Source organism: Xylaria bambusicola, assembly GCF_022495145.1.
Source record: "Xylaria bambusicola strain CBS 139988 unplaced genomic scaffold F5B22scaffold_2, whole genome shotgun sequence".
NCBI classification, from domain to species: Eukaryota; Fungi; Ascomycota; class Sordariomycetes; order Xylariales; family Xylariaceae; genus Xylaria; species Xylaria bambusicola.
In genome coordinates, this window is record NW_025953555.1 from 1944911 (window position 1) to 1957450 (window position 12540).

General features: G+C 49.2%; 2 protein-coding genes across 2 annotated transcripts; both read left to right on the forward strand.

The window, feature by feature from the left end:
• Positions 1 to 1562: 1562 nt before the first annotated feature.
• On the forward strand, positions 1563 to 3303 carry F5B22DRAFT_641806 (uncharacterized protein; the record flags this gene model as incomplete). The annotated part of the gene is made up of 3 exons (XM_047978036.1): positions 1563 to 2315; positions 2517 to 2712; positions 2948 to 3303. 3 exons carry the CDS (start codon positions 1563 to 1565, stop codon positions 3301 to 3303), a joined length of 1305 nt encoding a protein of 434 aa, XP_047836027.1.
• A 5158-nt stretch (positions 3304 to 8461) lies between these two features.
• On the forward strand, positions 8462 to 10219 carry F5B22DRAFT_170789 (A1 cistron-splicing factor). The gene has a single exon (XM_047969334.1). It carries the CDS (start codon positions 8564 to 8566, stop codon positions 9857 to 9859), a length of 1296 nt encoding a protein of 431 aa, XP_047836028.1. The 5' UTR covers positions 8462 to 8563; the 3' UTR covers positions 9860 to 10219.
• Positions 10220 to 12540: the final 2321 nt, after the last annotated feature.

Sequence of the window (12540 nt, forward strand, 5' to 3'; positions counted from 1 at the left end):
CAACGGCCGCCCGTAATCGCCAGCAAAGAGTGAGCTCTACCGCGCTTGCATAAGCAGGATAACCTCATCGCATTACTTGCCACGCAGCACCACACGGTTCAGCCTGTCCGGCCGAGCTTATAACTTTACGCCAGAACCAAGGCCCAGCCAATTGCCCGACGTGTTATCTCATTCCCACATTATTCACAGTCCCGAAATCAGTTGCCGCCAACGACTTTGCTCAGAATAGCTGCCGCTGCACAGCGCAGTGTCGAGCTCGTTCTTTTCTGATACAGGGACTGCCAAGACGCGCCATACCGATCATAGCCACCAGAGGCAACGAGTCGCGCGCAATCGCTGCACGTCACCGCTGCCCGCTTCGTTCGTCGTAGCCCATCGCGTGCACGACTTTCGTCCTTCACTTGCGCGAGGCAAATAAGAGTCAGTCTAGCTCCGTCTGACGGCCAGTGGCGTTGCGCTTCAGCACAATTGGCCCTCCCGGCGCTCAGAGCGACTAGTCATTAACCTGGCCAGATTCCCAAGCCTTTTTTCTCGCCTCCCCTCCCTGTCGCCAATCCCTAATCCCTAACCCCTGGCCACGCTCAGGTATCCCACTAGTCATCCGGCCTAGTAAGGTTTAGGCATCGTCAATCTAGGTTCCCCCCCAACACTTTCACGGATTCACACCCCCCCAAATTTTTTGTCTTTTCGGCGCCTTTTTAGATGTTCGCCTTCCCCACCTACCGCTAGTCGCTAGTCAGGTAACCTTCTTGCATCCTATTGAGAGTTCGCCAAAGCCTGCAAGCATCTTCGTGGTACCGGGACCCAAATCCAGCGCGGACTCCACCCAGGCTGATCGCATCACCGTACAAATACATGCTCCTGTGTCATTGTGCTCTGACTTACTGAGCTGTGTGGTACTTACGCTTATCATTCGTCGTCTGGTCTCAAGTCAAGACAGAAAAGAAAAGAAAACGTAATTAGAGAAGAAGAAAAAAAAAATCACCGTACTCGAACAACTCGAGTTCAAAATTTCATAAAATCACCTTCCGAGCATAAATCAGTCATAGCTTTTGAGGGTGGTGGACACGAGAGATTCTCCTCTCTGCCGGTCATCGCAGCAGAGTCAGGCCCATCGTGAGGGGGCGGGATCCGGTCATCTGAAGACGCTACCAAGGAGGATCTCATCCTTGTTCATTACATTTCAACCGTCTCCGGGGACCACTTCGACATCTTCAGCAGCGATTCTGGTGGCTGTCGAGCTGTGGACTTACCTGTGGGCTCTGTGGACCAGGTACAACACTACTTTGCTAGTATCTTCGTCCAGACCCGCCTACAAAGATCTACAGTACATCAATCACCCAGCAGAACATAGACTACCATACAGACTAAAATACCACCAACGCAGCCGCAGCCTCAAGGTTTTGGCGCAACTCTATCCCTCCTCTCTCTTGAGTTGTGCACTACCCAGAAACTTGGACGCCGTCAGTTGATTATCAGCTCGCGTACCTTTTATTTGCCCTGGCTTGGACACTAAAAACCTCTGGCCTTTCTCTTTTTCACCTGGTCTTGGTTGTTGTAGCATGTTTCTAGTGCCAACACCACATCCGTCACAACATCACGTATTGGTTAACAACTGCGCATCGTTACCGCGTGCGCCCGAGCAGCTGTTGAAAAGTTCAAGTCCAGGAGCAAAATTCGGCAAGCTCCTGAACGCCCCCGATAGCCCTATGGAACGCAGCGTCCACGAATACTCGCAGTCAGGTTTGCCTTCGCCCTATCCAAGCGTCTCCGGCGACAATCACTCTGAAGCCTCCTCTGCAGATCACGCGTCTGCTGCCCAGTACCCGAGTAACCAGGAGTCGCGTCCTGCCGCCTACTCTACCTCAGCCACGCCAACATCAGATTACGGTGCTTATCCTCATTCTGCGAGGTCAACCAGTTCTTTCCCAGAACATAGTATTCGCCAATACCATCCAGCCAGCAACCATAACGGAGGCAGTGGAGGTATGGCGCAACAAACAACAACAAGTCCGTCAATGCCTTTGCAAGATGGACGCAACCATCAACCCCAGCAGGTCAAGTCTGACAGCGATGTACCCATAGATCCATCCATCGCGGCACCTAGCCCTACGTACCCTCACGGCCAATACTCGCCATACGCGCCGCCGCCGCAAGACATGGCGCACAGCTATCCGCAAGGCGCACCCGCCGGGATGTACGGCCAGCCTCGTCCCGACTGGGCCAACTACGCGCATCAAGCAGGCCAGATGCCACATCATCCCGTATCCTATTCGCACCCGCCCACTTCAGCTCCTCCCGGACGACCAACACAGGTAGGTGACATCTATGCACAACTAGAGTATCTTTTGGCAATCCTTGTCGGAAAACGATTTGTTTTTGTTACGCCCTCCGAGATATGGGCGTAGTTTCTCGGCCGCGGCCGATTATGAAATGTGCCAGCTGCATACTGGGTTGCAACTAGGCTTTGTTCCATCTCGATCTCTTTCTTTTTGAAATGGCTGATATATTGACAGTATGGTGTGCAACAGGTTTATTCCTTTGTACCAATCCCAGGCGCGCAGCAACACAAGCGGCCTCGTCGACGATACGAAGAGATTGAGAGAATGTATAAGTGCGGATGGAACGGCTGCGAGAAGGCTTATGGCACACTAAACCATCTCAATGCCCACGTAACGATGCAGAGCCACGGTCAAAAGCGAACACCTGAAGGTAAGTTAATCCCATTGATCGTAGTTTCGTAACAAAAAACGTGGAAATACGCAGCGTGCATACAACCACGCTAAGGAGCTCCCACGCTAGTCTAGTCATAGCTCCAGCCTCGCGTCAAAATAGGCAGCCCCCTATGGCGTGCTTGCCAGTTCCATAGAATCGCGCGTTGGATGATCGCAGTCGCTGGCATCTCTGTGGGCACCCATGGCTGCGCATTAACTAACTGGTTACGTAGAATTCAAGGAAATTCGCAAAGAGTGGAAGGCTCGCAAAAAGGAGGAAGAGCAGCAACGCAAGGCTGCAGAAGAGCAGGAACGTCAACGGCACGTGCAGGCCGCGGCGCAAGCGCAAGCGCAGAACGGAGGGGCTGATCCCCAAGGAACCGAAGCCGGACAGCCTCCATCGTCGTACGCGAGTAGGCAATTACCCCCGATTGCGTATGCACCTGGGCCGCAGTACCCGCCGTCGACAGGAACTGTACCGCAGCAACCGCTCACCCAATACAGCAACGGCGGCCACATGTATGCCGAAAACTATCAGCCCGGCCCACAATATGGAGGTCAGGGTGGGCAGATGTACAACCGGGAATAGGGTGAGTAAACGAATAGCTACATATGTTCGGCGTATTTGGTCGTATTATCTGTGACTGACGCTAGAGCCTATAGGTCGCAGCTTTCTAGAGCATGCACAACATGAACGATAATTGGGTTCATGACAACCGTTGTATGATATTGGTGCTATATTACACGCTCAGCGCCTTGAAATAGAGTGGTGCTTCTAATCAGTTATGCCTTGGTGGCAATTCCTTAGCCGTGGACCATGGGTTTCATGGGACATTCTGCTCACGCGGAATCGAAGACACTGGCCCCTCGAGCGGACAAGAAGAAAAGACTTATGTTGGGGAGAGGGAAGGGGGAACCGAAAAATCACTATCAAGATACGTTTACCTATGTCTGCTACAGTTGGCTGGTGATCTGGGCAGATCTAAAGAGACCAGTGTTGGAATAGGGCCCGACGTGGCGCGAGGGGTCCAATAGAGACCTCGGTTGTTCTCGTCGTATACATATCCAGAGGGGAGGAGCAGATGTTACTGTACCGAAGCCAACAGATAATCCCGTCAATTGAGACCTCAACGTTTTGTTTTACTTTCGAAATGGGCTGATGTGTTTTCTTTTCATCTTTGTGTACCTTTTTCTTTTGTTTGTTCCAACTTGTGATGCTGACTGCCAAGCAAGCGGAGGGACGGGCTAAATTCCCGGAGACCTGGTTGTAGGTACGAGCCGGCTGTTCGCGCCATGCATGGAATCTACGTGATTCCTGCACCTAACACTTAGAAGCAGGAAGAATGCTAGGTTATGTGTAGTGTATGCGCCTGGGGGTTTGCATGCATTGTAATACCTGAATGTGTAGGTATGTACGTATGTATGTAAGCAAGCTCGAGGCCCAGCCCAAGCACCAAATAGCCTGTTGTATACATAAGCGAGACAATCATTAGTTAGTCCTGTCTCAACCTATATATCCGATCCGGTTCCTTGTCCCCTCCAATTATCTAGCCGATGCGACGAGGGATTCTTGTTTCTTTTTTTAGTTTTATTTTATTTTATTTTTTAATGTCTTCTCTGCATTCTCTTTACCCAACTTACAGCCTTGCCACACTAGGCTGGTACTGCCGTTGTACAAAAGACATGCATCGCCAGGGGTTGAAAATTAGTTGCATACGGGTAGTGACGATGATGGGGGTCGGGGGAAGGGGGGGGGGGGGGGGGGGCAGGGGGAGTGTGCGTACGTTCAGTAGGGGGTACCTACCTACCTACCTTATCTAAGGAAAATTAGGGGGGAAAAAAAAATCGAGAATGCAAAATACGGAGTACAACAATTAAGAAAGAAGCGAGCTGGTTAGTGTGGTTACACAGCATCACACTAGAAGGACCCTGGAGTGATCTGATACCTACAGATGGGATTGATTATACAGTAGCGTACCCAAAGAATTGAAGGACGGGATGGGATGGGTTAGGTCACCGGTAGTCTGTCATGGACTGGCGTCGCCTTAGTTTTCCACGTACATATAACAGATGTACCCTACTGCGAGCCACTAATTAGTAGCAGATTGTAGGTAGGTAGCTAGTATCCAAGTGGCCTTGTATATATGGGCATATTCCATCTACAGTAGTAGTAGTAGGAGCCGTAGTGTCTGCCTACATTTTGAATTCAGATCTATCCCTCTAGTGTGCAGGCCTAGGCTCCCATCGTCCATCAGATTGATCTATAATCCTAGTATATACCATGCTCGACAATTAGTGCTGCTTTATTTACACGACATGGGCTCAAAGCTGTAGTGCTTGAGCCCGGGCAGCACCACTCATACTTGGTAGTAAGTGGTAATGGCCAAGATAAGTCACGGCACGCATAGGCAAGGAAGGGGGAATTTGGTGTTGCGATTCTCCCCCTGTCCTCCCCAAACGAAGATATCTCCTCTTCCAATGGAAAGGCTGTGTATGTCAAGTTGGGGATACACGTAGCTTTTTGAACCAAGTCCTTGATGCGCTTCTCTTCAACGGGTCAGGGCAGGACCGCCATCCGCAATGCAAGGCTCTATCTCCCTTTCACTGTCTTCCAATCGGTGCAGCGCCGAGCCAGTCAGGTATTAGACACCAGTCCATCCTTATTGGTTGTCAATGCTTCGTGGTTGCCGCACTTCTTGTGTTGGGCTACACGTGTCGGAAACATGCACCGAGGCGCCCTCCTTCTTCGCTCCCGGCTTTGATACTCGACTCGCGGCGTTTCGGCTCTCAACGTCTATTCACCTTCTCGCATAAACTGTCATGTTTTATCATCAACTGTGGCCTTTGATTAGGTGTCGGAGCCACTAGAAAAGCTGGCGTTGTTGGGCCTGAGCGTGTGCTGATGAAGACGCCCCATAAGGTTCGCTGAAATGAAATCACTGACCTCGTTGATCGAGCAAGCTTTCAAGATGCAGGGCGTGCGAGGATCATAACAAGGGACCCAAACAACTGTATGACCATGATTGCTTTCATCGGATAGCAAGGAACAGCGCGACTGGTACGGTGGCCGAACGGTGAGATTTGCCGCCCAACTCATCCCGTCCGTCAGCTCCTTTCCCTTGGGCAGACATGTACCGCGCAACTTTCCTTGTGTCGCAACACACCGGGATCGGGGTCGTACATTAGCATGCTCCTTGCATTGTAAATTCTCCGAAATGCGTGAAACACGGTATGGCCTCGCTCTTCCATTCTTCTCCTTGCCAAGGGTCTCCTTTGCTGTGTGTCCTGCTCGGCACATCTGTGTATGCAATGCAAGGCGAGAGTGTATACTTGGGCTGTACCTCTGGCCCCCTAGCGCTGTACCTGGCCTGTACAGAGGAGATACAGGACATGGGGGTGGTTCATGGTCCAAAAGCGATTTAACTTCTTTTTCTTCGGTCTTTTATTGGGTTGGGTTTGGCATTTAGATCTATTTTAGCGAGGTTGCAAGGCATTGCCATGCGTCTTGTCTCCTGGCTAGCCGGGAGCGGTAGGGCGGTAGGGCCGTCGATTAGCAGAGCAGAGCTGGGGCCCCTCAAGCCCCCTGACACTTAACGGCTAACCGAGCAGACCGGGTCCTCGCGAGTGGGAGGAAATCCGGGGTAGAAGGAAGGGGTGTTTTTTTCTCCCCTTGGTGACATGTTCGTTGGTGATGGTTGGGATGGGGTGTCGTCGGTGGTGTGGCAGACTGGCAGAAACTAGACAAGGGGGTGGTTCGCGCGCCGACGAGCAGACCGGACCAACGCTACGGCAGCGCTAGACATGGCCCTGGCCTAGTCGTCCCCGGTCTCTTGTCTTTGACGTGCGTGCCGCGCCGCGTGGTTGCTGCTGCTGCTGCACCTGCGCGTAAGGCGATGGATGGATGGATGGATAGTCTGAGATGGATGGGTGGATGGGTGGATAGATGGATAGATGGACACGATGTTCATGTGCGTCATGCCAGGTGCAGATGCACGATCCATGCCAGAGCCCAAGGGAAGAAAGAGGAACGGGTCTCACATTGGATACCGTTACCTACTGAGTAAGTATCACATCACATCACATCACATCACACCCAGCTCAACGCTGATTCCAGTACCCAGGTAGCAACATCTCCGGATACCTACCATAGGTACGGTAGGTATGTTGCATCCTCGCCTCGCCTCGCCTTACTGTTGTTCCGTTCCTTCGCCTTCCTACTGCCGACAGGGTGTTACGTGTACTTACTTACATGTACAGTACCACGCCCATCCCAAGAAATAGATATACCTACCCATTCTCTATCTCGATTCTAGTGTCAAAACCTGGTTCAACCACGACCACCCTGGCTCTAGTGCGATCCAAGCATAGTTTCATCTGGGGTGCGTCATGTATGTCTTATACTATGTATGTGCACTACAGATTTAGCTCGGAGCTTTTTTAAAAAATAATAATAACAAAAGTTTATTATTATTACTATTATTATTTTATCTTATTTTATCGTTATTTTCCGATCCAGGCTTGATCCCAGCCTACCTAATTAGTTTACACCAACGTGTTAACGGGAACATGCCTACCTACTTTGAGTCTAACATAGGATGCACGGTAAGCCTGGTGGTGTTGACTTGGAACTTGGAATAATGGAAGCTTCGCTTGCATACATAGTATCTTAGGTACCTAGGTCAGGGCTTGGAAAAGTCCTGGGTTAGGTATCAAGATACACGGACCTTAAAACAACCGTTCGAGTCCTGTATTCGAACAGTTAGTTGCATTCGCACATTCAAGGCCAGAGAGTTTTTTTTTGAGTTTTTTTTTTATATCGAACTTGACAATGGCATATACGAGAACTCTTTCATTATGACAATAACAGGAGAGGGTCGCAGCAATAACGATGGACGACAAGAAAACGACGTTCAATCTTCTTGGCAGCTGCTCGGTGACCGGCTACTTGGTCATCTACCGTGGGTGCAAGGTGATGATGCAAGCAAGGTAGGTATTGTACGAAGCAATGGCAAAAGCAAGGCAAGCCCCTTGCTCAGATCATTGACGGAGCCCCGATGCAAGCTCAACGGTTTCCACCAATGTCTGTGCTCTTCGGATACGTTTTCCGCATATGGCCACGTATCCTAGTTACTATATCATCCATACCTTGATTACCAAAATACCTACCCACGCAACTCAGCAGGTTGGAATAGAATCATTCCAAGTGCGATGATCTTGCCATTGGCCAGGTCGGAATGGTGTCATTCTCCTTTCATTCACCTTGTCTTTACTCAAATAGTACTTCGAGATGAATACCTAGGTAGATAGGTAGGTATCAGCGGCATATGCGACGTGTCGGGCCTGTGACAGACATCGTCATCCTCTTTTCGATCTTGTAGGTTCCTGTAGGTTCTAACACACTCACTTGTGTGCGCATTGTCATATCCCGCATTTATTCGTGAATACCTACCTACACAACATGAGTTTGTTCGGTGTTGGCCCGTGTTGCGGTTTGCGCCTCTCAACCACATCTCTACTGTCGTAGGAGGTAGGTGATGATATGCCGCTGCAACAGCGGGTAATAGTGGGAATGGATAGTGGGGTGGAACCAGCAAGAGGCGGACCGACAACCACGTCCAATGCACTTTATTGTTCTTCTTCTCCATTCAACGAACAGTCACAGTCACAGTCACTATTAATTCTCGACTGAACGTCTTTTCTTATCGAGTCAACCCATTTTTATTATATAGGACGTGCTTCCAGTTGTTATTATCAAATTGTTACCCTACGAGGCGGCCAATCGCTTTGAACCCCAAGACGGGCTCTCCCCTCGTGGCAAGCACCAGCGCCAACACCAACCCTCTCTTCAAATGGAAGATCCTCGTGTCAGCTCGACGCCTTCATTTCTCAGTAGTGGGGATGTCTTCATCTTGCGTCATCTTCCAGCGAACTTCACTGTTGGCTGCGATGCGACATCCTTTAACAGTGCGCAACCGTTCCTAGGCTTCCGGGACATCCCAGCTGGGGTTCATCTGATTTGGGTCGCGCCCTCTGAGGCCACCTCTTCGAGAAGTGGCTATTGGATATGCACCCCCGAGAGCCATGGCTCGCAACCAGGACATGTTTATATAAAGCAATGGGACAGATATAACGAAGTCCTCCGTGACCCCACTACACAAGAAGAGCCATTTCGGGATGAGAGCCTAGAGCAAATATCTGCACGCCTCTCTCCCTATCATCTCCGTGCAGCCAGCACAGAGTCCTCCCATAAACTTGCGTTATCACAAGGAGATCAAACCCCTCCAGACTTGCTCGGCGAGCAAAATATCTGGTATCAGCTCACGTTCGCCATACAGCCGGATCTGCTGAATAGGGTCGTAGGCCAAACACAGAATGCTTGGCATGTAACAACGACGGACAGCGTAGCCGGGGACTCCGGGCTGGCCAACGAGGCTCAGCTATATAATTCGGGCGCACCTCACCTCCGGTTCATATTTCCCATGGATGCTCGTCTTATCAACCCCGAGGCCACAGGCGCAGAAAGAACGCGACAGGCACTAGACCCAAGCGGCTGGGTAATCGAAAAACTCGAGAATTCCAACAGTGAGCACCGACCAGAGGATTTAATAGGAGAGTTCCAATTTGCCTTTCTTGTGGGCATGCACCTCGGGAATTTTTCCTGCCTCGAGCAATGGTTCTTCTTAGCCACCCAGCTCATATTTCGATCTTACGACTTGACTGTTGACAGACCACAGCAAGCTCGGAATCTTATCCAGACTTTCCACGTTCAGTTGTTATATAATGAACGGTATCTCCAAGGAGACGTTCTTGAATTAATGCCCGAACAAGCCCGGAAACTCCGGCTGGCACTCACCGTATACAAGACCCGCCTGGATGAAAAGCTTCGGGCGCTAGGTGACCACTGCACCCCTGACCAACAGGCTGTCGGTATGTCTTTCTCGTCCCTGGAATCTTGGCTGTGGAGATTTGGGTGGGACCTGAAGGGCGAATATGTCAGGTCAGGCAATGTGATGCTTGAAGACGGTGAGATGGTGCAAGCGGAACTCTCAGACTTCGAAGACGAGGATGAGAGAGGTGAATTTGCTCCCACGGTTGTTGAGATGGATAACGGTACAGAAGCTGGTTTGCTATCTTGGGACACGTAAGTAATACGAAATCGGAAATACCGCCATCATGAATTTCCATACAGGAATGGGAAGAAATTTTGACAGTTCAGTAACGACCACAATGCAGCATCACTAACTAACCTATTGCCCTACTGCCGCGATGCTCTTTAATCTCTTTTTCTCCGTTTGATAACTATCAGTCTTACCTACTGGAAACCCTGAGGCTACTATGAGCTGTAACAATCTTTCTTCCTTTATCTACGCATAACGCACGGGTACGCCAAAACAGACAGTCGGGTTCATGGGCCGAACATTTGATCGTCCTGATGTAAAGATGGAACTTTGGTCATATCTCATGTTTATGAGATAATATGCTCTGGAGACTAAGTCACTACGCCTAAGTTTTCTCGCTTTGATCGCGATTGGAGCAAATATATTTCAAGAATGATGCGCCGCTTCAAGTTATGAATTAGTGAGTGGTTTTAAGGTAGCGACCAAACGCCCAAACGCGTCTACTTCTGAAGGCCATTTGAGTAGGTGAATTGTTCTCGATTGTTAATACTGACCACTTCACTCATCGTTCTGTGTCCCAGCCCATACACTCTTTAGATAAAGGAACTTAGTTCTCCCGAAATATGGGAAGTCATAAATAATAGACGAGGATACCGCCCTTATACTATAACAGATCGACTCTTCAGCTACGAAACTACCCATGGCTTGGTTTCCTCGGATTCTAAAGAGCCTAAGAATGCGAGAGATATGGACGAAACACCAACGAATGCTTTCTACGCGGTAAAGCTGATTCCAGGGGAATACAGACGAGCATTGAAGCAATGCGAAAATATTGCCAATTCAAGAAAACGATATCGCAGGTCTTTGCTATTTAATTACCGCCATCGCGACTCTATCATACAGTCTATTCTATATATCCCGCGCCGATACGGAGGTGAATTAATAATTCTGCTGTTGACTATTATTGTGACTCACTCATGGCTTAATGCGTTGGTGGTCAAATCTCAGATACGTTCTCACTCACGCTCGACATGAGACAGTAACCCATAACTTCACGGTACATAGAGGCGAAGGTGCTGCGAATAGGGATCGATCAAGGTTCTATTGGAAGCATAGACGATAGTATGCGGTATGACCGACTTGCAATTTGAAGCTTTTACCTAATGATCCTTCTGGTGTAACCTTTTCCTACTAGGGAGACGTTGCTGTCCTGTGGTTACACGGATTGACAAAAACGTAATCTTACTCCTAGCTTTTCCGCCTAACGCACTGTACTACCTACTTGACCTGGCTTGGGAAATGCGACGGACGGGCATTTAATTTCTCCCCAGCAATGGTTAGTTAGCCCTTGTATATCCATCCTGTCTAAATCGTTCGTTTCTCATGGGCCGATTTCACAACGCAATTCTTCTATTATGTCTTGTTTTAATTTGTCCCACTCGCTTCCGTCATCAACAGCCTAGAAATGTCCAGCATCATACTTGCCACGAGGTTTTTGCGCCGCGCTGTATTGCGCATAGCCGATATGATGTGCCACCGATGATCGTATACATGTTGATGGGTAGGGTAGGTATGTATGAAAGGTAATTCATTACGCCCTCGCGTCCCAGCCCCTAGATGGCTTACTCCTTAGGACCTGGAACTCAATGGAACACATTTCTCTAGTATGCATTTCTTGGCTATTTTGGCACTCCTCTTGTCCGATGAGTAACGGCATGAGACGTTCCAATTTTCAACTCGGAACAGGGATATTTTTATCCTGACACGATGTGTTTCAGATAGGAGATATGGTGGCTACTATTTTCAATTTTCAATACATCGAACCGTCCGTTACTGGTCCGCACGAGTGTTAGACGCAATAGCTCTCGCCAGCTCCAACAACCAACGCCATATCTGCTGCGGGTATATAAAATCGTCGCCTCCACTTAGTATGGGTTCACAACCTAGGCCGGTTCACAGAATACGGATCAAGGGTCATACTCAGCTTTGCCTAACACAGTATTTTTTATACTCCTATAACCAGCACTAGAGAATGACCTTGTTACAAGGGCTGGTGATCAAGTCTACTAATGAAGCTATACGCAATAAACTGCTAAGACTATCAAGGTCCAATATGGTCCAATCAGATCCCTTTCTAATCTCAATGACCGACCTTGACTCTCACATACAACTCGACAGCATTCCCAATCTTCGAGTTTCGTCAATATGTCTCGTATAAGCGCGAGGCTAAATAGCCTCATTTTCGAATACATGTCTTATCAGGAATTTCATACAAAGCGATACATACCGTACGGTTGCAGTCTGCGAGCAACACACCTTCAAATGCGCACGAAGGAGTTCGACACATGTCAGAGTCCCTGTCGCAGCCGAATAGTTGCACTAAGTTCATTTCAGAACATATTTACCACCGGAATTTATCGTCTAGTAATGGGCAATAGATAGAATCACCGCTCAGTATCTGTCAAGCATCTTTTTCGCCAGAGATATATCCAAATAGTAAACCCGCGTGCCTGGGATATCGTCCAGGTCAATACTACGCAAGGCCTACTACGCCAGAACGAAATCCAGATACAAATTCCAATTTTACCATGAGACGTGACGTACTACTTCCAAATTACGGGAGCACGATGATTATACTCCGTATCTCGAAGTCCTCGAAGAGCGACTCGTCAAAGCAGTTAATCGGGCGTAGGTCTGTTTAGTTCATA

Excerpts from the sequence above, each read along its gene's own strand:
- F5B22DRAFT_170789 (XM_047969334.1), top strand. The coding sequence starts at position 8,564 with ATGGAAGATCCTCGTGTCAGCTCGACGCCTTCATTTCTCAGTAGTGGG.